Below are 27760 nucleotides of genomic sequence, written 5' to 3'. Positions count from 1 at the left end.
CAACCCGCCACCACCAAAAAAACAGACTTCAACTGGCCAGTTAGGATCAGCTGCTAGAGAAGGCAATGGCACCCCACTCCAGTACTCTTGCCTGGAAAATCCCATGGACAGAGGAGTCTGGTGGGCTGCAGTCCATGGGGTCCCTAGGAGTCGGACACGACTGAGCGACTTCACTTTCCCTTTTCACTTTAATGCATTGGAGAAGGAAATGGCAACCCACTACAGTGTTCTTGCCTGGAGAATCCCAGGCACGGGAGAGCCTGGTGGGCTGCTGTCTATGGGGTCGCACAGAGTCCGACACGACTGAAGAGACTTGGCAGCTAGTGAAACAAAGAAGCTATTTGAGTTGTCAACAGTGTCAGCACACAGCTGCCAGATCATAATCATTCTGATCATATTTGCATGAACCTTAAAAAAGACAGTATAGAGTGAAAAAAAGCTAATTACCTAAGACTACATATAGTATTATCCCATAAACACAAATATATTATATCTCTGAGTCACATCAATACATACATGTCTGGGCACATGTTCATCAAAACAATTTAAGACTGGTTACACATAGCATAAAATTTCAAATTTTTTATTTTCGCTTTGTATTTTTATTTGCTATTAGAATTATTTTTAAAACAGTGACAATCAATTAGTTGATTTCCTGAATAAAACATCTCACAAAGCAAAGGAGCTCTAACTTCAAACTCTGGAAGTTCATGTTCAATTGACTCTATTTTGTTTTACTTATAAAGCTTTCCTGATATGTAACTGACATACATCTTATGTATTTAAAGTATACAATTTGATAAGCTTTGATACATGTATATACACTCATGGAATCATTATACATTTAAGATAATAAACACACTCCTAAAAGCTCCCTCATGTCTCTTTGTAATCTCTCCTTCCTGTCCTCCAACACATCCCGGCACATGCACATGAAACCAACAATCTGCCTTGTGTCACTATAAATTGAATTCCCTATAATTTCAATATAAATGGAATCATACAGTATTCTTTTTTGTCTGGCTTCTTTCAATGAACACAATTTTTCTAAGCTTCATCCAAACAATACTCTATTCCTTTTTAATTTCTGACTAATATTCCACTGTATGGGTAAACAATCTGTTTAATGATTCACCTATTGACATTTAGCTAACTTTCAAGTTCTAGCTATTAAAAACAAAGTTACCATGAACATTAGTGAACCTGTCTGTGTGGATACACACTTTCACTTCTCTTGGGTAAATATCTAAGAATGAACTGGCTGGATTGGGTAAATATCTCAGAATGAAATGGCTGGATCAAATAGATATGCGTTTAACTTTTCAGACTGAAATTCAGTGCAGCATTTTAATATTTCCATGAGAAGAAAGATGCAATTCCTTCATTAACTAACCAACATTTGGTATGCTCAGTTTTAAAATTTTAGCCACTCTAACAAAAATGTGGATATAAGTATTTCACTGTATCATTAATTTACATTTCCCTAATAATGAAACGGACGGAGTACCTTTTCATGTGGTTATTTGCCATCCATATGTCTTTGGTGAATGTTCAAATTTCTTGCCCATTTTTATTAGGCTGTTTCTTTTCTGATTGAGCTTTAAAAGTTCGTTATATATTCTCACTGGTAGTTCTTTATCAGACATATGCTTTGCAAACATTTTCTCTAAACCTATGGTTTGTCCTTTCATTCTTCTAACAGTATCTTCCCAACAGGAAAAATTTTCATTTTGAAAAAGTCCAGCTCATCATTTTTTTCTTTTATAGAACGTACTTCTGGTGTTCTATATTTAAGAAATTCTTGTTTATATCACAGTCATGAAGATTCCCTGCTATATTATCCTGAAGAAGTGTTATACTTCTAGGCCTGACATTTAGCTCTATCAGTTAATTTTGTATATGGTACAAAATACAATTTCCTTTTTATGCATGTTGATATTCAATTGTTCCAGCACTATCTGTTGAAAAGACAATCCTTTCTCCACTGAACTGACTTGCACCTTTGTCAAAAATCAGTCATCCATTTATGTGTGGGGCTATTTCTGGACATTCTACTCTATGCAATCAAACTTCACAGTGATATCACTGCTTGATTATTGTAACTCTAAAATAATTCTTGAAATCAGGCAGTAGCTTTTTTGTAGATTCCATCAGTTATTCTGCATAAATGATCATGCCTTTTGGACATAAAAATAGCTTATTTCTTCCTTCACAAGCTGGATGTCTTTTACTTCTTCTTGCCTGACTGCTCTGAGTAGAATCTCCAGGACCACTGTATACATTCTGAAGTGGTAAGGGCCGAAATCCTTGAATTGTTTCTGATCTTAGGGAAAAGTATAAAGACTTCACCATTAGAAATTATGTTATAAGGCTTTACTCTAACCAAACTTTTATGAGAAATAAGTAATATCTCTTCTATTCTAAGAATCCTATACAAAATTGTATCAGGAATAGATAGTGGTTTTGGCAAATGGTTTTTCTGTCTATTGAGATGATTACATTATTTTTCTTTTTTTACTCTGTTAATACAGTCAAGTACTCTATTACATTCCAAATGTTAAACCTACCCTACACTCTAAGCACACTATTTCAGTCTGCAAAAAGGAATAAACACAGTGAGACTGTGTAAGTATGGATAAGTGATTTTCAATCTTCACTACCACTTTGTCTTCAAAGCTGGTAATGTAATTACAGATAGCTAACAGAATGAAAACATATCAATCTTAATATTAAAATAAAAATAAAGTTGAACAGAATTTATAAAGCTAAAAGTTAGAGCAGTAGCAGGAGTTAAAGTAGAAAGTTAACAAAACTTAGAAAGTAGAGAAGTAACAGAGGGAAGAACAAGGGCACTGGTAAATTCACTGTATATAAGGAGAAGTCAAGGGATTCCACTGAAAGTTGATACAAGAAAATTTTTTCATGTATGAATATTATGTCATTAAAAAGTACAAGGTAACCAGAAGAAGTAAAACTATTAATATAATTGTATGCAAGAGTGTTTCTGATTAGCAGAGTATATTTTAAAATTTGTATCTGAATGTCTTAGGATAAGACACATCCTCCAGTTTGTCCTTGGGTCCCTAACCTATTTCCTCCTATATTGTAATAAGCCAGATTCACACAATTATAAATTCTTGCCTGACCCTGTGACACTTGAGTTTATACAGATAAAGAGTTAATCTCCAAGACATTAAAAAACAGAATTTGCTAAAAATTGCTATTCCTCAAAATCAATTGTATTCTACATATTAGGAATGAACAATCCAAAATTGAAATTAAGAAAATGACTCCATTTACAATCCCCAACCAGGAATTGAACTTATGCCCCCGGAAGAGAAAGCATGGAGTCTTAACTACTGGACCTCCAGGGAAGTCCTAGGATAGCTACAATTTTGAAAAGGGAAAAGACCAAGTTTTGGTGAGGATGTGGTTCTTCAAAGAACTAAACACAGAATTACCATGTGACTTAGCAATTCCACTCCAATATATAAACCCAAAAGAAATGAAAATATATATTCTTGCAAAAACTCGTACACAAATATTCACAGCAGGTTTCTTCATCCCAGTCAAAAGACAAAACAATCTAAGTGTCCATCAGCCAATGACTACATCAACTGATGAATGCATAAACAAACTGTGGTATATACAAACAATGGAATATCATTCTGCCTTAAAACAAATAAAGGACTGACACATGCTACAACATGGAAGAACCTTGAAAAACATGTTAAGTAAAATAAGCCAGACAGAAAAGGCTGCATATTGCACGCTTCCATTTATATGAAATAAAATATCCAGAATAGGCAAATCCATGGAAACAAATTAAACTGGTAGATTGGGGCAAGGTGGGGAGGGCAGGTGGGAATACTGATAAGACCACTTATTGGGTTCGGGTTTCTTTTTGACAAGATGCAATGTTCTGGGATTAGATCGTGGTGACAGTTGTACAACACTGCCAATGTCCTAGTAGTCACTGAACTGTACACCTTAAAATAGTTAAAATTATCAATTTAATTTTAAGTAAATTTTGCATCAATAATATTTTTTTAAAGTGGTTATCCCTGGGCATAGAACTTGGGCTGTTTAAGAGGAAGGGGATATTAATTTTTCATCATTAAGTCTTTTTTAGTACTTAACTTTTCCCTTGTACCAAATGACCACAGATAAATAAACATAAAATGATTTCTCAGCTAAACTAACAATATCAAAAGTTACTATTGGGGGAAATAGGGAAGATTCATAGGGTGTGAATTATGTCCTACATATTCTTGTTCTCTCTAATCCTATTCCTTCTCCCATATGGTATGGTACCCATTACTGATTTAGTTCATTGACAGTTAATTTTAAAATGTGGAAATTAAATCACTAAGTAAATCACATACTTCTTCCTTGCAAAGAATAACAGAATCACCTTCAAGTGAAAGTAGCAATAGGAATGAACAAAAGTACCAAAGTTTTCCCAGGGAAAATTGTGGTCAATTACTCAGTAATAATGATATTCCACTTGCCATTATCAGGATTAAATTTCCTGAATTTTCCTCCAACTGAAGATGTTAAACAGCAAATTCAACTCTAACATTTTCAGTTTTTACTTAGATGTATGTTTCACATAGTAAATATGAAGAGCTCAATACTTACTTATCAAGGAAATCCTTATCCACTACAGCAGTGATGTCAAGAAGAGGATTTCCCATTCCAAAGAGAATATTTTCACTAAAAAAAAAAAAACACAAACAAAATACAAGCACAAGTTAGAAATACCTCTGAAAGTAAGGTGACATATAAAATGCACACAAATATAAAAACATCTTCACTTTCCCCTGAAAATAAACCTAACATACTAGATTATTAAGCCTTTGATTTGCCTATTATATACATGCAGGACAAACTTTAGAGGTAGCACAAAGCCATTCAGAAAGGAGAATGACTTTTAAATTGGACGAAATAAACATAACAAAAAAAGAAACCAGATCATGTGTTTTTTCCCACAATATTTAATAGCTAATTAAATTCAATGTTCTTTTTTTTCAAGGTTTAATAAAGTTTTATATATTCAACAAACATGATAAATACTTAACTCTATCTAGACAGTAAAATACTGAACTAATGAAAGTTTATTATAGAACATATAGCAAGTCCTGGAAAAAGTCAAGCAACAGCCTTACCCTTGAAAAACTGAATGCCTGGGGTGGGACCTTTACAGTGGGTATCATAGATAGTGTAATTTTCAGTTACATTTAATGGACTTTGAGGGAGTCTGTTTTCCATAGTATTACAGAATCGCTCGAAACTAAGGGAAAGCTAGAACCCTGAGAACCACAAGCAATACCACTGACAGCAAGAAATGGACTAGAGGCATAGCTGGGTCAGCCTTGACGAGGGGCATTCTTCTAGTTAATGGTAATAAAATTCGCCCCTGCATAATTTCCCACTGGTATCTAGTTTGCTCAAGCTCTTTCCCAGTTGCTTCCAAACCAGTTACCATCCTCACCACTTGGAGATTATCATTAATACCAATAGGACTGATACACCAAAGTTTCCTTAGGAGAACAAAGTACAGCCTACACTTACAGTCTAAAATGATTGAGAAGACTGAATTAAAATCACAGATAGGGCAACTATGGTTGAACATGCAGTAAGGGGAAATTTGTCCCTTTTTCTATTTAAAGAAAGCTGATGACGGAGGGATAAAAGACAATGTATTTGTTTATTCACATTGGCCTTTATAATCAAAATAAAAGTCTAATGAAGAAAGTAAGTGCTTAGAAAATGAATGACCAATAGGCAGACACAGTAAAATGTGACCATCATTTCATTAGGAACTTCTCTGCCTAATTTGTGTATTATTAGGCAAACAATAAAAACTCCTCAGTTCACTTCAGTTCAGTCATGTCCGACTCTTTGTGACCCACAGACTGAAGAACACCAGGCCTCTCTGTCCATTACCAACTCCCAGAGTTTACTCAGACTCACATCCATTGAGTCAGTGATGCCATCCAACCATCTCATCCTTTGTCATCCCCTTCACCTCCCGCCTTCAATCTTTCCCAGCATCAGGGTCTTTTCCAATGAGTCAGTTCTTTGCATCAGATGGCCAAAGTACTGGAGTTTGAGCTTCAGCATCAGTCCTTCCAGTGAATATTCAGGACTGATTTCCTTGAGGGTGGACTGGTTGGATCTCCTTGCTGTCCAAGGGATTCTCAAGAGTCTTCTCCAACACCGCAGTTCAAAAGCATCAATTCTTCGGCACTCAGCTTTCTTTATAGTCCAACTCTCACACCCATACATGGCTACTGGAAAAAACATAACTTTGACTAGACGGACTTTTGCTGGCAAAGTAATGTCTCTGCCTTTTAATATGCTGTCTAGGTTGGTCAAAACTTTCTTCCAAAGAGCAAGCATCTTTTAATTTCATGGCTGCAGTCACCATCTGCAGTGATTTTGGAGCCCCCAAAAATAAAGTCTGTCACTGTTTCCATTGTTTCCCCATCTATTTGCCATGAAGTGATGGAACTAGATGCCATGATCTTAGTTTTCTGAATGTTGAGCTTTAAGCCAACTTTTTCACTCTCCTTTCACTTTCATCAAGAGGCTCTTTAGTTCTTCTTCACTTTCTGCCATAAGGGTGTTGTCATCTGCATATCTGAGGTTATTGGTAATTCTGGCAATCTTCATTCCAGCTTGTGCTTCATCCAGTCCAGCATTTCTCATGATGTACTCTGCATATAAGTTAAATAAGCAGGGTGACAATATACAGCCTTGATGTACTCCTTTTCCTATTTGAAACCAGTCTGTTGTTCTACGTCCATTTCTAACTGTTGTTTCTTGACCTGCATACAGATTTCTCAGGAGGCAGGTCAGGTGGTCTGGTATTCCCATCTCTTCAGAATTTTCCAGTTTGTTGTGATCCACACAGTCAAAGGGTTTGGCATAGTCAATAAAGCAGAAGTAGATGTTTTTCTGGAACCCTCTTTTTTTTTTTTTGATGATCCAACGGATGTTGGCAATTTGATTTCTGGTTCCTCTGCCTTTTCTACATCCAGCTTGAACATCTGGAACCTCATAGTTCACATACTGTTGAAGCCTGGCTTGGAGAATTTTGAGCATTACTTTGCTAGCATGTGAGATGAGTGCAATTGTGCGGTAGTTTGAGCATTCTTTGGCATTGCCTTTCTTTGGGATTGGAATGAAAACTGAACTTTTCCAGTCCTGTGGCCACTGCTGAGTTTTCCAGATTTGCTGGCATATTGAGTGCAGCACTTTCACAGCATCATCTTTCAGGATTTGAAATAGCTCAACTGGAATTCCATCACCCCCACTAGCTTTGTTCGTAGTAATGCTTCCTAAGGCCCATTTGACTTTGCATTCCAGGATGTCTGGCTCTAGGTGAGTGATCACACCATCGTGATTATCTGAGTAGTGAAGATCTTTTTTGTATAGTTCTTCTGTGTATTCTTGCCACCTCTTCTTAATATCTTCTGCTTCTGTTAGGCCCACGCCATTTCTGTCCTTTATTGTGCCCATCTTTGCATGAAAATTTCCCTTGGTATCTCTAATTTCCTTGAAGCAATCTCTTATTTATTTAAAACAAAACAAAACAAAAGCACAGGGGAAATATTATTGAGCAGCTTGGCTGTTTCTCTTTATTCACACTTTCTAAGTGTTTAGTTCAATATAGCCAGTAATGTAACCACCACCTAAATCAAACACGAAACACTTCCATCATCACAAAAAAATATCCTCCCGTCCCCATGTCAGTCTCTCCACCCTCAACTGGTCCCCTCCTGGTTTTAAGAAATATAACAGTGATACTTCTTTTTAAGAATTCAGACCTTTGCAAATCTCCTGCACTCTCAAAATAGTTTATTACACCCTACTCGAAAATTTAGTAGAAATAATATTATCAAATTAATGCAACCTCTCTAGGCCCATGGCTTCTACAGTCAAAGAATTATGGTGGAAAACAAGAACAATGAATCACAATAACCATGTTTAAACTCATTTCTAAATCTATTTGTCCAATAAAACCTTTGCTTATGAACATAAACGGACAAGAATATGTGAAATGTTGATCCTGTGTAAAGGACAAAAGAGGAAGAACTTAAATACCAATTACTGTTCCTTACTGCAAGAATTATATAGCATAGGCTTTGATGAGAGATGCTGTCAAGCTGGCCTGGTTGGAACCCATTGCAGCAACCATGGCTAATATAAGAGGTAAGAGACAACAGAATTTAAAACAACGCATAAAAGGTATCTTCATACAATAAGTTAAGTAAAATCTATACAATTATTTCCAAAAGCAAATGAGTTTAAACTACTCACATCATTTTCCTCTCCATCACTGTATATAATTAAGAAGCTATTAAATAACTTCATTCTAATATGACAGATTAACTCTGTTAAAAACACTAATGCTTTAAAACGGCCAATTTCCTAAATACACACTAGTGTCCAGGCCAGTAAATTCTGTACCACTCTTCTCAAATAATGAAAATACTATTTAAGTAAGCATTTATTTTGATCTTTTCCTATTAGATGTTAACAAGATGAGGCTGGTCTATGGCCAAAAACTATCTGACTCACACTAGGACTATTATTTTGTTAGCAATATAAGTGTTAGCAATGTCTTTTTCCTGGAATGGATGCTAGGATGAAAGAATTCTGAATGATTGGTTTTCTTGGGTTTTTTTTTTTTTTTAGTCAGCAATTTTACATGTCTCATAATTCAGACTCCATCCAACATAAACCCATAATTATTATTTTGTTAGACAACCTACAAGTTTCATGCACTGACACAGATATTAAAGTAAAAGATACTCATAAAACTTTGTCTACTCTATTGATATATTATTGTTGATTAGCTCTCTGGTCAGCAAAAATATTTAGTTACACTATGCTGCCAGAATAAATACTAATGATGAACATCCTAAACTATTATAGCCATCATCCTCTCTTTAAATTCAGAAGCCTCATCTTCATAGGTGATTCATCTCTCTCCATCAATAAGCACTATTCTTAGTAGTAACTGCACCGTCTTAGCTTTCTCCAACAGTTTATCTGCCAGGAACCCCCACAACATTCCACTGGCACTGCCTTTAACGAGGTCCTCTAGGCCCTCTAGACCCTGCCTAAATTTCTACACTGCTGCTATTTTTTTAGCCACAATAAATCTGATACAATATGACCAGAACTATATTATTTAAACAAATCTAACTGATCTTGGAGAGGCAGCAGTGAGTAGTAGCAAGAAGTGAGATCTTAGTTCCCTGACCAGGAATTGAACCTGTATACCCTGGATGAAAACCAGGAATCCTAGCCACCAGATCAGCAAGGGATAGAGGTTAGAAGCAAATTTTCCCTGGCTCTTGCCCCCACTGAGAAATTCATTTCTCATGGAGTCTAAAACTGTAAAAGCAGGTACAAAGTTTATTAGAGACACAGCACCACCACAAGTGGGAGAGCACACAGAGAAACAGTGAAGACAGGAGCAAGGCAGAAACACACACCCAAAGAGAAAGGGTGTGGGCGTCCCCCCTAAAGAGGACGAGGGCAGTAAAGAGGTGGTTAAGTCATTTATACAGGGCAGTTCTTCTGGGTATTTGTTTACCTTTGGCCAATTACATGGTTTCTTTTTCCACACCTGACTTACCCTAGGACACTCCCCAACATGCATGTGCAATTCTTTTTCAAAATATATTCCAGCCCAGAGGTCTGTAGGATGGCCTTGGCATCACATATGATGGAGTGACAAACTCCTCCTTCTGACTCCCAAAGGAGCCTTTCTGTGCGTGTGCAATGTATCCCTTGTCCCAAGGATGGGAAATATACGATCTCTTGATCTTTTACACAAACAGGGTTTAGCCCCTTTCTGTTTCTGACTGTTGTTATCTTAAACTGTCCTCAGGAGACAAAGCCTGGCTATTTACTCTATTTCTGTTGGTATTTCTATTTTGAAGTGCAAACAGGAGACTGGTTGTAAATATCTAACCTGGAGCCCACCAATCTCCTGTCTCAAGAAATGCAAACAGGAGGCTAATTGCAAAGGTCTGACCTGGAGCTCATCTTTTCTTGCCCCAAGAAATGTACACAGGAGGCCAGTTTAAATGCCTAACTGGAGCCCATCTTATAATAATAGTTTTACTGGTAATAGTAAAAAAAATTGGAAGCAACCCAAATGTCCTTCAACAGGTAACTAGGTAAACAAACTGTGGTACACCCATACAGTGGACTAATATTCAGCATTAAAAAGAAATGAACTATGATACAACTTGGATGGATTTCAAACACACTGTTGTGACTGACCATTTAGGGATAACACAAAGGAGTTTCTTTTGGTGACAGAACAGTTTAGTACCCTTATTGTGTTAATATGGAATCTGTACATGATAAAATTTCACGGAACCATACACCGCCACCACGCCAGTAAAACACAGTGTAAGCAAAGACTGGTGACATTCTAAAAACATTCATAGTCAATTCATAGTCAACTTAATAGTACTATGCGTGCCAAGCCGCTTCAGTTGTGTCTGACTCTTTGTGACCCCATGAACTGTAGCCTGCCAAGCTCCTCTGTCCGTGGGATTCTCCAGGCAAGAATACTGGAGTAGGTTGCCAATGCCTCCTCCAGTGGATCTGCCCAACCCAGGGAACAAACCCACATCTTTATCTCCTAAAACTGGCAAATGGGTTCTTTACCACTAGCGCCACCTGGGAAAGTACTATACCAATATTAATTTCCTGGTTTAGGTAATATACTATGGTTATTTAAGATGTATTACTGGCAGAAGTTGGGTGAAGGGTGCATAGGAACTCTCTGTACTCTTTTTGCAACTTACTGTGAGTCAAAAAAGAAAAAAAGAAAATCGTAAAGAATTCTTTCAAAAGAAAGAAAAAGAATATATTAAAATGTTTAAAAAACAATTAGGGTGACATCATCAGGAATGATAGAATAAGGGCCTCCAAAAATCCTCTCTTCCATAAAAGCAACAACAGTAGCAAAAAAAAAAAAAAGTCAAAATCAACACTTCCAGAACTCCAAAGGCTTGCAACATCTGAGGAACACTTTTCAAAGGGAAAAAAAAGGCTGAATCTCTGCAAAAACAGCAAGCTTTGTGGCATTCTAACTTCCCGAATTCCCATCCCCCTCCCTAGCTCCATGGCAGCCTTAAAAGCAACAGCCCCAAAAACACAGTGAAAAGCAAGAGCCTATCAGCCACTGGAGGAGTTGGAACAGAACTGGAACTCTTTCAAAGCCCCATTTTCAGAGACTGTTATTATCTGAGCTTTTGAGTAATCGGCAATTACCCAAAAACCCCCCACTCCTAACACTTCTCATTATTTGACCTGACTCACAGTTTCCCCAGTGCTCACAGCCTTTTCCCCAGGAACATTTGTCAAAAACAATCATCTGCAATTGTTTAACACTCCAGCCATCTGAAGCAGTTGGGAGCAAACCAAAAAGCTTAAAAGGAAAAGTGTGGGCATGAGATGTCCATGAGGGGGTTTGAAAAGTTCTGAATACTCCTGAGAATCTAGGAGACCATGTACATGTGCCCTGGCCTGTGTGCATGTTCAAGAAAGACTTGAAAACGCATTAAGCAACCATCTCTGAGCATGAGGCTCTGCACAAGCAGGAAATAAAGGCTATGGCAGCACTGTAAGTCTGGCTGAGCATTGAAGTTACACCTTATCAAGTACAGCCAGCCTCTCAGCAAAGATTGGGTGACAATAACAAGTATTGGAAAGAACATAGAAAAAATAAAAATTAAAAAAAAATAATAAAATGGTAGATTTTATGGCATGTGAATTATATATCACAGTAGTCATGTATGGATGCAAGAGCTGGATCATAAATAAAGCTGAGTGCCGAAGAATTGATGCTTCTGAACTGTGGTGTTGGAGAAGACTCTGCAGAGTCCTTTAGGACTGCAAGGAGATCAAACCAGTCAATCCTAAAGGAAATCAGTTCTGAATATTCACTGGAAGGACTGATGCTGAAGCTGAAGCTCCAATTCTTCAGCCACCTCATGCAAAGAACTGACTCACTGGAAAAAGACCCTGATGAAGAGAAAGATTGAAGGCAAGTGGAAAAGGGGAGGACAGACGATGAGATGGTTGGATTGCATCATCAACTCAATGGACATGAGTTTGAGCAGGCTCTGGGAGTTGGTGATGGACAGGGAAGCCCGGCATGCTGCAATCCACAGGGCTGCAAAGAGTTGGATACAACTGAGCAACTGAACTGAAATGAATAATGCAGTAAATAAAACAAGCAAACTAACTGGCATTTATAGAACAATACATCCCAACAACTGCAATATTCATTTACTGAATAAATGATGTACAGAACAACTACACTGAAAATCTCAAAATATTGCTGAGTGAAATTAAAGACTTTAAAAACACATGTAACATTCAGCAAATCAGGCTACAGGTAAGACCATAAAAATCTCAGTAGATATCAAAGGACTGAAACTTAACAATGTATTTTTTCTCTATACATAAAAAGGCGGCTTCCCAGGTAGCTCAGTGGTAAAGAATCCACCTGCCAATGCAGGAGCCACAGGAGACATGGGTTGGATCCCTGGGTTGGGAAGATCCCCTGGCAGAGGAAATGGCAACCCTCTCAGTATTCTACCTGGGATAATCCCATGGACAGAAGAGCCTGGTGAGGTCACAAAGAGTCAGACTCAACTAAGCACGCATGCCCACATATATAAAATACAGACATGTGCTTATAAAGTATAAACAATATATTTTCTGTATCATAGAATTAAATAGAAAAACAATTTTTAAAAATAACCGTTAAAACCCGCAAATATTTAGAAATTAGACAATAAACTTTTAAATGACCTTGTGTATAAAATCTGTAGATGAAAGAAATCACAACAGAAATTAGAAAATTATTTGAACTGATCACACATGTCAAAATTTGTATGTTGCAGTTAAAGAAGTACTGAGAGGGAAACATTTTATATATGAAATGCACATATTAGAAAACAAGAAATATTTAAAATGAATGGTCTGAATTTCTAACTCAAAAGAAGACAGAAAAGGAGTAAATTAAGTCCAAAAGAGTAGAAGCAAGAAAATAAACATATGACAGCAAAGAATAAACAAAATAGAAAATGTAGTACCAAAACAGAAGTTCAACAAAACCCAAATCTCGGGTTTTGAAAAGATTAATACAATTGGTAAACCCCTAATAAGACTAAGCCCAAAAAGTTAAAAAAAAAAAAAAAAAGGAGGAAGTGGTGGAGTACCAATATCAGGAATGAAAAAGGGGACATAAAAAAAAAAGGGGGACATAAAACAGTTCCCACAAGCAGTAACAGAATACTATGAGTAACTCTATAACAATCCAGCAATTTAGAACAAATTTCTTTAAAAATTCAAAACTGACACAGGAAAAAAATGGTAAATCTGAATAACCATTTATCATTTCTTTAAATATTCTAAGCCCAGATGGCTTTACTGCTGAAAGCTACCAAAAATTTAAAGAAACAATACCAATCTTACAAAGCTACAATAATTAAGTCAATGTAGCACTGGAATAACACTACACAAACAGATCAACAGATCAGAATAGAGAGTCAGGGAAAAGTCTTATACCTATTGAATCTATTGACTGAGAATCCTTTTAAGGAAACCTTTACACTGTAGCAAAAAAAAAATTAGCTTAAAATGGATCACAGACCTAAATGTGAAGGCTAAAACTATAAGGCTTCTAGAAGAAAACATAAGGGAATAGTTCATAACTTTGAGATAGAAAAGGAAAGATCTCTAAGAACCTAAAAGGTAATAAACATAAAATAAAATGAATCAAATCAATGAATTCAATATCAAATTTTAAAACTTCTGCACACAAAAGACACTGTTACAAAAATGGAAAGACATGGCTCAGAGAGAAAATATTTGCTAAACATGAAGGTATATATGCTTGTGTGTAAAATGTGACAAATAACTTCTATCTAAAATACCAAAAGAATGAACAAACCAGCAACAAAAAAAGACAACCTATACTTACAAATATGGGTAAAAGACCTGAACTGACAGTTCAAAAGAAAAGATAAGCAAATGGCCTATAATCACATTATTAGCCATCAGTGAACTATAACTACAATGAAATATAATTATATACCCACCAGAATGGCTAAAATCAAAAGTGCCAAACATTTTGGTATTTGGAAAGGATGGAAAAGGAGTGAAGGATGGAAAAGGAGTAAGTGACATCAAAAATGTCAAGAATGTGGAATAACTGGAACTCTTATAATACTGAATGTTGAATGTATTCCATTTTCTATTTTGGAAAACAGTGGTGGTTTCTGAAGTTAAACACACATCTACCCTAGAACACAGCAATTCCACACCTGGACATTTACCCACGTCCACACAAAGGTTTATACAGGAAGGTTCTTGAAGCTTAACTTAGGGTAACCAAACCCTGGAAACAAGCCAAAGTCCATCAGCAGAACTGTTATAATATTCATATCATAGAATCTTAGCAGTGAAAAGAAACAAACTACCAAAACACATATCAAAACGGATGAATCTCAAAAGTCACTGAACAAAAGTAATCAGACACAAACAGTACTTATTGTATGATTTTATTTATATGAAGCTTTAGAATACACAAAACTACTCTCTACTAATAGAAGCCAGAAAATGATTGCCTGGATGGGGCAGGAGAAAGAGACTGATTGAAAAGAGGCAAGAAAAAACTTTCTGGGAGATGAACATGTTTTCTTAAGTTGATCTGGGTGGTGTTTTACAAATACTTTTTTTTCCCAAAAAAAATTCAGTGAACTTAGCATCTGTGATTTTACTATATATGAATTACATTGCTGGCATTTTTTAAAACATAAACAAACTAGGAAAATTGTTGTTTCCCTTAGGCTATGGAAGCCAGTCTTTTCATTTAAGCCTGTCCATACTGGCATGCTGTCTTGCATACTCAAGGAAAAAAAATCTCTTCCCTCTGCCCAGCATCATCTATTTTTTTCTTCACCTTCACCCCTAAATCCTCAACCATACATGTATCTCTAAGTATTATTTCCCTACTCCCCATGACAGCTAACACTTCTAAAAGACTGTGCTATTAAATAGCACGGTTCCCTAAAGTAGATAAAATTATTCATTTTAAATTCAATTTTCAGAAGCACATGCATGAGATACTAATGACTAACACTCACATAGCAATTTGAAGCTTACAAAGCATTTTTATGTATGTTATTGCCTTTAAATCCTCACAAAAACCCTATAGTATAGGTTTTGCTATTATCTGTGTTTACAGAAGTCTGGCAGGGCTACAGTCCATGGGGTCGCCAGTCAGACATGACTTAGCAACTAAACCACCACCACTGTTAAAGAGAATAAGAGGCTCAGCAAAGTTTTATAACCTGTCAAAGGTCATACAACAAATAAATGATACCTAACTTCAAATCACATGCTTTCTTGTTTAATATGCTACTCTGAGAAAATAAGAATTCTGTTAACAATAATGCCTCACTGATGAAAAATATCCAAATCTAGCCAAAATAAGCTAATATTCCATTATCTTATGGTCCTATGTCAAGTAACATTTCAACAACCTAAATCTACTACCACAAAATCACGATAGTGTGTAAGTAGGTGACCAGATAACTTATTATCCAAGTGGGACACTTTTAAGAATAAAGAAAGAGCTATTAATAATTATGCCAAGATAACAGGCATGATCCAGGACTGTCTTGGGCAAACTGGGACATATGGTCATTCTATTTATAAACTAGCTATGCTATGTGAAATTAAGAATTCAGACTTTATTACAATATTTTTTAAAGTACAATTTTAAAATCAAGTAGAACAGGTAAATAGTCATGAGTATTAACCAATGTTACAAGAAAGGGTTACCATTTCAAACTGTCTAGACAATCATTTTGGTTCCATTTCATCTTTGACAGTTCTGCTTAGTGTAGCAATACTGTGGCTGGAAAGATCTGGAGTTAGAAAACCTTGTATGCCTTTTCAAACAAAGATGACCTATTTATAAATATGAGTATTAACAGCTGACAACATTGCAGTTCTCCAAGGAAAAGATTCCTGCTTTAGTTCTTCAAAATATTTCATAAATGAAACAATTTCATTTTATGTTAAAAAGCTCATTAGCTTCACTAGGAAGCCTCATGGCATAAAAAAGTTTGTGTAGTAATATAAAATTTATAATTCTTATAAAAGACACAAGCCCTGACATGAGTTTGAAGAACTGTTTAAATATTCTAAAGAAACCAATTCAACAAAGTAACACACTTCAATCTCAGCCAGAATTTAGTCTCCATATGAATGTTCTCCGTCTGAGTGGCCTGGCAGATCCTACTAGAGGTACCTCAAGGTCTTGAGTGTTAGGAGAAAAATACCCCAGGACTCCACCCACACCCACATAAATTTTCCAATGTAGGCTTAACCCACAGAAGTGGTTACAGAATTACTATGTAGGTCACAGTCATGTCTAGTCCCAGAATAGTCTTAAACCAAACCTGACCTGTCTGGGCAGGCCAAAGAATAGGGTTCCTCAGCTCTACAGCAAACTCTCCCTGACTCCCTACCTCATTTTCCCAGTCTTCCATGGCACAAACTCAAGCTGTAAGCAATTTTCAAAACCAGACTAGACATTAATGTTGGGAAAACAAGGCAATATTCATAGGAGTATTTTGAAATACCGTTGGTTGAGTACTTATAAAAAGTGTATAAAGTAGAAGTCAGGAGACCTAAATTCCCTCTTAAGTTCTATTGCTGTCAAACTAGGGCACAGCTCTTCATTTGGGCCTGAAGGTCCAGTTATCAAGAAAGAAAGAGAGTAAAGTGATCTCTAAGATTCTCTTATACTCCTAACATTCTACATTTTCCTATGTGTACTGAATTTTAACCCAAGCATCAACTTTCCTGTTAGGCCAATTAAAAATGACAAAAGCATCAGTTTATCAAATATGTTCCATCATTTCTCAGATGAAAACCAGCCGGAATCTGATATATTGGGATGGCCAAAAAGTTTGTTTGGGGTTTTCGTTAGCCATCACACAGGAAACACCAAATGAACTTTTTGGCCAACCCAATACATACTCTGATAATTGGTTTAAGAGGCTGCAAACTTAGACTCTTCATTAGTAATGGTGTAGCAGAGTAGAACATAAACAATAAAAGTCAGAGCCAAATTCTCCACCCAAACTTATTCAAAGATCATAAGCTTTTTTTTAAATTCTTTTTATGTAACTAGTTATTTAGGAATTCATAACAGTTGGATGCTGCACTGGAAAGGGCACTGAATCAGGTATCTAGAGATCTGGGATCTAGTTCAAGACATGCAACTACTTGTTATGAACCTGAACAAATCACAGTTATCTCTTGCCTTCAGTTTCTTCTACTGTAAAATGAGGGAATTAGGTAAGTTCGCTTCCTATTTAAAAATCTAAGATTTAAACATTTATTTTCAGATGACATCATTCTCTAAGGAGACCAAATTGCATTCAACAAGTTAATATTCCATTTACAAAATGCCTTAAAATATAAAGAAGTTTCATATCTACCCAAGAACACTGCGGAATACATATCTGTATTACCATCACAACAGGCCGCATGGTGTAATGATTAACACTCTGGTCTCTGAATCCAGCAATCTGAGTTCAAATCTCAGTAGAATCAGAGATCTGTTTGAGGGCTTCCCCAATGACTCAGCTAAAGAATTCGCCTGCAGTGCAGGAGATGTCAAGATGTGGGTTCAATCCCTAGGTGGGGAAGATCCCCTAGAGGCGGAAATGGCAACCCACTCCAGTATTCTTGCCCAGAAAATCTCATGGACAGAGGAGCCTGGTGAGCTCAAAGAATCACAAAAGGTCACAAAGAGTTGGACACGTCTGAGTGACTGAGCATGAGCACACATTACCATCACTGAGTATTTCATAAAACAAATGTTCAGAGGAAAAAAGAAAAAGATCACTAAATCAGAAAAATACTGTCAATTAGAACCCAGGTATATTGACCACTGGCCCTCACTGGTTTCCATTTCTATATTCTGTCATAGTCACTGTAAAGAGTCACATATTACTATATTTACCAGCAATTATTTTAAGTGTGGTGTAAAAAACAGCATTAGACATGATGTCAGCTTGGTGACCTTGATCATTCTCCTCGTCAGTAGAAGCAAGTCAGCAGTACCCACCCTCTGGGCTACTATCAAACTGAGTACAAAATGGGAATGCACATAACATCATAAATGTGAAAATTAATAAACATGAATGTGAAAATATAAAAGTAAAGGTATCATAAAATTGCATTAAATTTTGTCTTCTTTGGGAACCAGCTGGTATCTGTAGGATTACCAACCCATTTAAAACTGTCACCACATATACAAAGTTCCTTCAACTTAAGCAGTCCCCATGCCTACTCTTAAACCTAAGTTATTAAGTTCTTTGGAGGACTATGGGAAAGCAAGAAAGTTACTATAGTTGTCCGTCACAATACTTAACAATTTTTGTTCCCAGAAGCAGTTTTTTTCTTTATTTTATATATTGTAATTTTGTAGTTTTTTAGGCTGTGCCATGTGGATGCAGTACCTTAGTTCCTCAGTTCAAATCCATGCCCCCTGCACTGGGAACACAGAATCTTAACCAATGGACTGCCAGAAAGTTCTAGAAACAGTCTTTTCAGGAAATTTAAGTAGTATGTTGTTTTTATAAAGGTATCTTGCAGAGCACTAGATTATGGATATCTGGATTCAGTTCCTAACTCTGCCACTAACTGATTTTACTCAAGGCACTCAACTTTTCTTAGCCTCAGGTATAAATGTGCAACTGAGTTTAGGTAACATCTAAAAATCCTTGAGTAATGTCACTGTGCTGAGGACTATACAAAATGTAGACTAATATCTGAAGATACAAGCATAAATGTAACTATTAGTAGTTATCTACCCTTCCAGGAGTCAAATAAGACTAGCATTAACCTTTAAATCAACCTTTCTGGGACTTGCCTGGTGGTCCAGTGGTTAAAAATCTGCCTTCCAATGCAAAGGACATGGGTTTGATCCCTGGTTGGGGAACTAAGATCCCACATGCCTCAGGGCAACTAAGCCTGCAACTACTAAGCCTGTGCTCTCTGGAGCCTGAGCACCATCACTAGAGAACAGCCCATACACCCTCAATTAAACCAGAGGCAGCCAAAAATACATGTTTTTAAAAAAAAAATCAAGTCTTTTTAATACAACCACCATTCAACCTCTACATTAAAAAACACATCCTATTGTCACTAGCCAAGCAGCAGAAGTTTTAGATTTGGGTGTTTCTCCACCAAAGAGTAGCCAGGATTATGATGATGGATTAAAATTAAGTCCACACAAGAAGAGACCCTTAACAGAGAAAGTATTTGCCCCACACTCCTAATTAGTAGCAGACTGAAATGATGGGATTTGAAAGTGCAAATGGGGAGAGGGTGCATTGACTAGGTTTAACAGCATAATCCTAATTCACCCTAAAATACTGTTAGTGTTAAAAGCCAAATTTATACATCCCAATATACTGTGAGATCTTTCCATGTGGATCTCCACATTTCAGTGTGTGTGTGCTCAGTTGTGTCAGACTCTTTGCAACCCCATGGACTGTAGCCCACCAGGCTCCTCTGTCCTTGCAATTTTCCAGGAAGGAATACTGGAGTGGCTTGCCGTTTACTCCTCCAGGAGATGTTCCCAACCCAAGGATCAAACTGGCATCTCCTGGGTCTCCTGCATTAAGAGGCAGATTCTTTACACTGAGCCACCTGGGAAGCTGCTGCATTTCAGTACTGTATCCCCATCCTCCTTCTGCATAATGAGTAAGTATTCTGAGTTTACACAGAATTATGCAATTTAAGAGAAACTGCATCCAAGTTCAACAGTTACATCCTAAATTACCTGAGGGTTAGGTTCTAAAGTAATTTCTTAAATACTGTGTAGTCAAAATCACCAGTGAGAAACCACTTAGTCACCAGGACCTAGGCTGCTGGAAGCTTGCAGAGCAAAATTTAATTTCATTTATTCTCTTCACATTTGTGTTGGGGCCTCCCTTTCTCTGGGACAATGAAGGTCAAAAAGTGAAAGTCGCTTAGTCCTGTGGGACTCTTTGCGACCCCATGGACTGTACAGTCCATGGAATTCTCCAGACCAGAATACTGGAGTGGGTAGCCATTCCCTTCTCCAGGGGATCTTCCCAACCCAGAGGGAGAACCCAAGTCTCCCACATTACAGGCGGATTCTTTACCAGCTGAGCCACCAGGGAAGGCCAAGAAGGCCAAGGTCTACTTTAAAAGAGGCTGTTCAGAACACTGGGTAAATAAGGCAATTTATCTCTTTTTTTTTTTTAGATTTATCTTTTTATAAATAGTTGCATTAGTATGAGGTAACCATTGTCAATGCTACCCACAGACACTGGACCGGGCCATTAACAATAAAGAAACTTCCAAACTCTGAAGAGCAATTGAGGTGAAGCTTTTCCGTTTATTGCTCTCATTGTACACTACGAAACTCATTCTTTGGGGACTCTCAAATAAAAGTAGGTAAACAGATGGTACCTTGGGAACCAGAGTACTAATTCCAGTCATAAGCAAACACTGTGAGGACACACAATTTCAAAACTTCGGGGCAATCTATCTGCATCAAAGGGCCAACACTGCAGGTCTGCACTGGGCCACCAACGAAGTTGTCAGAAGGCAAGACACGCGGGCATGGACACGCCCGGTGCACGTCACACTTCCCCAGGCCTCAGGCCATCCGGGGGGTGTGGGGAAGACAGCTACATTTTTCATGAGAAATCCACTAGACTCACCAGCAAGCTTCAAACCCGGAATCTGGGCGAGGGTTACCTCAGCTATGCGGCTACTCAAAGGTCTCCGCCATGTGCCTCAGCCCCCAAAACTTCTGAGGAAGGCATAAAAGATCAAATGAAAAGTGCAGAGACCTTCCACATGAGGGGGACCGGTGGCACCGGGAGGCTCCAGAACACCCAAGAGAAGGGGCGACAGTTCTCAGCAGCCGAGAGGCTAATGCCTACCCGGCGCGCAGTTCAGGCTGCCGCCCAGACTCATTACCTGATGGCCGTCATAGCTTCACCTTCCAGACCCACGCGACAGCGCTCGCGTCCGATGCTCTGCGTCCGCACGGGTGGCAGCAGCAGGTACCAGAGCCACCGCTTCTGGGCTCAGGCACTCAGCGACCCGGGAGCGCGTCCTCACACACCCCGCGCGCGGGCGGCCCCAGCCGAGCCGGTCGCTCACGCTGATTGGCCGCGCCCGGAAGGGGCGGGCGCTCCGCCCCGGGCCGGCGGCCCGAGGACCTGCCCAGGGCGCCGCCGGCCACGGCAAGCCGCCCGCGCGTCTCGTGCCGGCACGCGGGCTAGCGGGCTGGCTAGCGGGCTCGGTGGCCATCTTGGGTTCTGGTAACTGCCTACCTCCCGCTCCCGGCTTACGGTGCACGAGGTTGGGTGCCCGCCTCAAAAATGGCCGCCCCGAAAGGCAACCGGTTTATCAGTCACATGGCGCGGTCTACCTCGGCCAGCCCAGGTCGCTCTAACAGGGCTTGGGACGGGGGCGATGTCAGGGCAGTCTTCGGAGAGGGGGGTTAACAGCCTGAAAACCCATCTGCAGAAAAACAGCAACAGCCTGGCAACCTCAGTCCGGGTAGAATCGATCCCGTGGCAACAGCAGCACGACGTGTTAAATTAGAACTCGCAGCGTTTTAAGAGTCAAATGCTGAGTATGGTGGTCCCCAAACGTTTTGGACTTTAAAAACACTTAGGACAGCTCATAAGGAAGTGTCCAGGGTCTCAGTATAAACTTGCGAATCAGAAGCTAGAAAGGTGAGGCCCGTACAATAGTATTTTTAGCAAGTTCCCGGGTTATCCAGGTACACGTGTAACTTTTAAAACCTCCAGGCCAAACTAGCCCAGACTATCCAGCTCGACACACTGTCATACGTCCTCGCTTTCCTGAAAAGGATGCAGCTCTCTGAGCAAGCATCTAGTCACGGGGAGAAACTAGAAGAGCCTTAACTCTGGGCGCTAACCTTGCAATTTGGCGGGGGTAAAAGGACTTAAGAAACTGATTCTGAACCACTAATAAAAGACAGGTAAATCAATTCCAACTGCGGGAAGGACTGACATGGGGGTGTTAGGAAATAAACGTTTTATGATCTAAATAGCTTTTGTTTATTCCCTCTTTATTCTGTGTACAAATATTTATGTAAACAGACCATAACCTCCAGTGGCATTCATTTCCTAAGCATTTTGGATGGGGATCAATTCCATAATCTGAAATCAGTTACATTAGAAACACACCCCAACACGTAACATTGAAATGGGCATTCTGTGACTGAAGGAACTAAATATTTATTTCCTTTTAATTAGTTTAAATTTAAAACCAAAAGCAAAGTAAAACATTATTCCATTAAACACAGTATTTTTCACTGCATACATTTCACTGTGGAAAATTTAGCATCCAAACTGAGACACTGCACAGATAAATATGTACTTTTTCAAGACAGTACAAAAAAATACAGAATATCTCAGAAATAGTTTTTATATTTATGTTGACTACATGTTAAAATAGTACTTTGCTACACTGGGTTAAATAAAACCTATTAAGATTAAACTGTTTAGTTTTTAACGTGGCTACTAATTTTGTCTTACATTACATGTCTTCCTGACAGTGCTATTCTAAGCCAGCCTTGCTTTTCTTACCTATCATTGCCCCTGTGACAGAACAATTATGTTCACAAAATGAAATTAGTAGATCAATTTACACAAATCTATAGTTTCTTACAATCTAAAATGTAAGTATTCCAAAAGATTTCAAGTTTTCTTCAAAAATGCTTTTTTTTAAAACATTATTTTCTTTAATTTGGAAAATGCCTATCTAGAAGGAAGCCCTGCACTATAAATCTGATGTGTTTAGTCCACAAGTAAAGGCTATTAAAAACAGAGTCTTGGCTGATTGAGACTTTGACCAAATTTCCACAAGCAGAACTAGTCAGTTGTTCCTCAGGATATGAATCAAAGCAGCAGCGGGATAGCAATTTGAAGCAGTGGAGACATTGACTAATTCAACAGTTTGCCTTCTCCTCTAAGGGAAAATGTTAATAGATAACCCGCATGAGTCGGACACAAGTTAGTGACTGAACAACAACCACAACCCGGATGAACTAAAAGTAAAGCCAGGAATAATTCTCAGAACAAACTCCAAAATCTCCATGCAACTTTTAATATGGGATGTACTATGGTGCTTTTCAGACTTTAATACACATCACTTGAGAGATCTTATTAATAGGGATTCAGCAAGCTCTGTGGTCAAGATTTTGCATTTCCTTAAGTTCCCAGATGTTGCCAGTTGCTTCTCCTCTGTGGGCCATGCTAAGTAGCAAGGCTGTAAAGGAAAGTAGCAAGATTATAAAGGTAGCAAGACAGAAGTGACCTGGAACCCTTACATGACTTCCTGCATGAGTTTACACATTACCTGCTTTTCATGGCATTGAGAAGATTAAAACTTAATTCATTCTAGTAAAGTGTCTAATAGAGTCCTTAGCACAAGACATGATTATTACTTTGTTATTACCACACTTGTTAAAATTATCTCTCTGAGAAGCATGATATGAAACCTAACATGAACTTGGCCCTGTGAAAAATAAATCAACTTTTTACTCATGCTTTTGTTGACACTTACTTTTGATTTTTAATAATAAAGGTAAAGAAAAAAGGGTGGTACACAAAAAAGCTAGATTTGAAACCCTGCTTTTAAACAAATATAGTATATTGTATGTTACTAAGGGATGATAAAAGTCTACAACGTTCAAATATTCAATAAAATTAAAGTCATATCACATTCAAAGTTTTTTTAAAAAAACAACTAACTTTTGATAAGTGACACTTTGCATCTTACAATCAATACTTTGTTTTGTTTTTTTGTACTCATAACCAGTCAACACAACTTTTAAAAAGTGTATTATTTAAAATGTACTTAAGTAACAGTTCATTTCAGCAGGTATAGATATAAAAATGTTATTTCAGTAAACGGGGTACATGTGTGATCGTTCTTTTAGAGTCAATCAGGTAGAGATAAAAGACACGTTTTTCCAGATAAAGGCAGCAGCTTTTTTTATTCATAGCATGTTCCTTTCCTCAGCTTTTCATGCTCCTTTTCTAATCTTTCTCTACCCTCTCTTCCACCCAGTTTTTTTTCAACCATACACATACAAATGCACACACGGTTAGCTACTGAGTAACTACTAAAAAACTTTTGATCAATTTTCTAAGCAATCTATTTCAATCCTATTCGTCACTCTAGGGAAAAGCAGTCAATTGGAATTTTTAACTTCCACTAACCTTCTTCCAATTCAAACAGCTCAATCAAGATCAGTGGGTCAGAATAATTTACTCATGGAAAGATAGATAAGCAAATATTCTATTTATCTAATCATGTGGTTAGTTTGCCACTAAAGGCGCATAGATAGCTAATCCCCAAATAGTTAAATAAATACATTTATGGGTACCATAACAAATTTGTGTAGACTTACCTTTTCAACAAATGCTTCCAACCGCAAAACAATAGCAAAGTTCTCTTCAAATACAACCAGTTTGTTGTTAAGCATTCAATAAAACAAGTATTTCCATACAATGGTACATTTCTAGAATGCCTTGTGGCAATGCGTGTCACCAATTCCATGTTTTAGGCAACTATCATAGATAAAATAGAGCAAATGTGAACAAAGATTTGTATACTATTCATTTCGCATTAACAGTAGCAAAAATTTATTACATCCCTAACTAAGCAAAATTAGAATGCCTGTGTGCTAAGTTGCTTCAGTCCTGTCCAACTCTTTGTGACCCTATGGACTGACTATAGCCTGCCAGGCTCCTCTGTCTATGGGATTCTCCAGGCAAGAAGACTGGAGTGGGCTGTCAGGCCCTCCTCGAGGGGATCTTCCAGACCCAAGAATGGAACCTGTGTTTCTTACACCTCCTGCCTTGGCAGGCAGGTTCTTTACCACAAGCACCACCTGGGAAGCACAGGAATAAGGAGGTGGGAATTCTAAGCCTAGGCCTACCAAAAAAAAAAGTATTCCTTTTGACCATTAGTTTCCTTATCTGAAATGCAAGGTCATTTGTTACAGTCAACATCTCAGGTCCCTTTCAGTTCTTACTGGACAGTGTTGGGGCGGGGGGGGGGGCGGGCGAGGGGGACAAAACTGTCCACTTGTGACTCAATACAAATTAGGTAGTTTTTTTTTTAAGAGTTTGTCGGTTTTAATGAAAATAAAACGTGTACAGTTTTACTTAGCTTTCATTATGGTCAAGGTTATTCAAAGAAACATTGCTAAACATATTACCTCAAAAGATATGAGGCTCACTATTTTTGTTTCCTTTAAATTATTGTCTGTAGATTCTTATGTCACATTTCACTTTAACATGACATATTCAAACAGAACCTAATCTTTAAACGGAAACTGACAATTTATTTCCCAGGAGAATTTGAAGAATATAATAACATTTGATTGACTGAACTTTATTTAGTAAAAATTCTTAGCAAAACTCCCTCCCAAGAACACCCACACAGTGCTTCTTTATTTTCAGTGAACCACAAATCTCTAAAAGTCAAAGAAAACTTCCAACCTAAAAGTATAGGACAACACAGCTTCCCATTTATGCTGCCAAGAATATGTATTTAAACATACATAATTGAATACAGCACTATCACTTTATAAAAGGGCATTTTAACATAAAAATGTAAAAAGGACATCACAGAATAAATAGCACTACTCAAAGTATTGCTGGTAATCTTATGAAGTATAGTTTCTATGTAAAAGATGTTTTCTTATTTTTATTTTACCATAAATCTGGTACTTGACAAACAAGCTTTTAGGAATCAATCACTCAGGAATTTCCTAGTGGTCCAGAGGTTATGACTCCATGCTTTCACCACTGAGGTCAGGGGTTCAACCCCTAGTCAGAGCATTAAGATCCCACAATCCAAGACATAGCCAAAAAAAAAGGGGGTGGGGGGCGGGCGGAGCACCAGTCACTCATTAGCGCAACAAATATTTACTGAGTTCTACTCTACTACTCAAAACACTGGAGACTGAGCAACGACCAAGAATATGTACTGCCCTTAAAGAACTTACATTCTAGTGAGGGGATATGGATGAATAATCAAATAAATAAGATCATTAAATGCTCATAAGTGCTATGCAGAGAATTAAAATCAGATCAACACAGAGAAAGGCTCATTTAGAGTTGGTTGTCAGTGAAGGCCTCCAGGAGGAGGAAACCGAATAGCAAAGAAGAGCAAAGTGAGGAAGGGATTCCAGACAGATATTACTAAAATAACTGGAAGGCCAGTGTAAAAAAAGGCAAGGAAGAGATGAAAGGCTATAGTCAGAGAAGAAGCAGAATGTCTTAGCTTTGATGAGCCTAAGAAGTTTAGATTTTCTTATAAGCAAGACAGGAAGCCACTATAATTAAGTTTTAAACAGAGGAATGACATGATCTGATATTGTTTTAAAAGAGCAACTTGGTTATGGTACAGAGAATGGGTCACAGGAGCATGAAGGCAGAAAGACTAAATTAAAAGCCTATGACAGGGATTTCCTCATGGTTCAGTGGATAAGACTCTGTGTTCACAATGCAGGGGGCTCAGGCTCAGTCCCTGATTGGGGAACTAGATCCCCCATGCCGCAACTAAGACCTGATGCAACCAAATAAATAACCTATTACAGTATTAAAGATGACAAATAATTGTGATCTGAACCACAAAAATAGTGGTGGACATAGAAGAAAATGGACATTTTGGAGGCAGAATGGCAGGACTTGCAAAATACGGGGGAGTAAGGAAAATAAAGGGATTCAAGAGTAACTCCTAGATTTTAGACTAAATTGGGTAAATTTGGACTAAATTGAGTAAATGGTGCTGCTATTACCAAGATAAATGGAAAAGGCAAGAATCAAGTTCAAAGGACAAGTTCTAGGAGTGGTCAGGGACAGAAATAAAAACTTGGGAAACAGATTTTTCTTTCTAGTCTTTCTTACTCTGTAGTGCCTACTGTTTTCCATTAATAGATTATATAGTTGTCCATAATTGTATATGCAGTTTCATTTGAACAACACCCTAAGAGGGGAACCATTCTACCTTAGCAGTCACCTGCTAGCAGTCACTCTCTAAGTTGCTAAGTCATGTCCGACTCTTGCAACCCCATGGACTGTAGCCTGCCAGGCTCCTCTGTCCATGGGATTCTCCAGGCAAGAATACTGGAGTGGGTTGCCATTCCCTTCTCCAAGGGATCTTCCCAACCCAGGATCGAATCCAGGTCTAATGCATTGCAGGCAGATTCTTTAACCTCTGAGCTACCAGGGAAGCCAGCAGCCACTAAATACGTATATAAGAAAAACAACAGGTACAATTTGCATGCGTGTGTGCTCAGTCACATCCAACTCTTTGAGACCCTATGGACTGTAGCCCACCAAGCTTCTTTGTCCATGGAATTCTCCAGGCAAGAATACTGGAGTGGGCTGCCATGCCCTTCTCCAAGGTACAACTTAATGCATGGTTAGTATGTGCCAGGAACCATGCTATATATATCTTTCAAGTACTATCTCATCTGAATTTATAACAACCGTAATAGAAGACATTTTATTATCACCATTTACACTTGAAGAAATTTAAACTCAAAAAGGTTAAATAATTTGCTGAAAGTCACACATTACAGAGCAGA

The 27760-nt window shown here is 38.0% G+C and overlaps 1 protein-coding gene across 7 annotated transcripts in view; it reads right to left on the bottom strand.

The window, feature by feature from the left end:
• Positions 1 to 27760, bottom strand: part of ADK (adenosine kinase) — a 551078-nt gene that overhangs the window by 501707 nt on the left and 21611 nt on the right. For 5 of the 7 annotated variants that reach the window (XM_043925032.1, XM_043925036.1, XM_043925033.1 and 2 more), the window contains exon 2: positions 4642 to 4716. In XM_043925032.1, the coding sequence (XP_043780967.1) occupies positions 4642 to 4716 (75 nt within the window). Of the gene's footprint in view, positions 1 to 4641; positions 4717 to 21093; positions 21256 to 27760 lie in introns of those variants that run through there. The other 2 variants (XM_043925038.1, XM_043925035.1) reach the window with 2 other exon arrangements.

This window comes from Cervus elaphus, chromosome 15 (genome assembly GCF_910594005.1).
Source record: "Cervus elaphus chromosome 15, mCerEla1.1, whole genome shotgun sequence".
NCBI lineage: Eukaryota > Metazoa > Chordata > Mammalia > Artiodactyla > Cervidae > Cervus > Cervus elaphus.
This window is presented reverse-complemented; position numbering and strand designations above follow the sequence as displayed.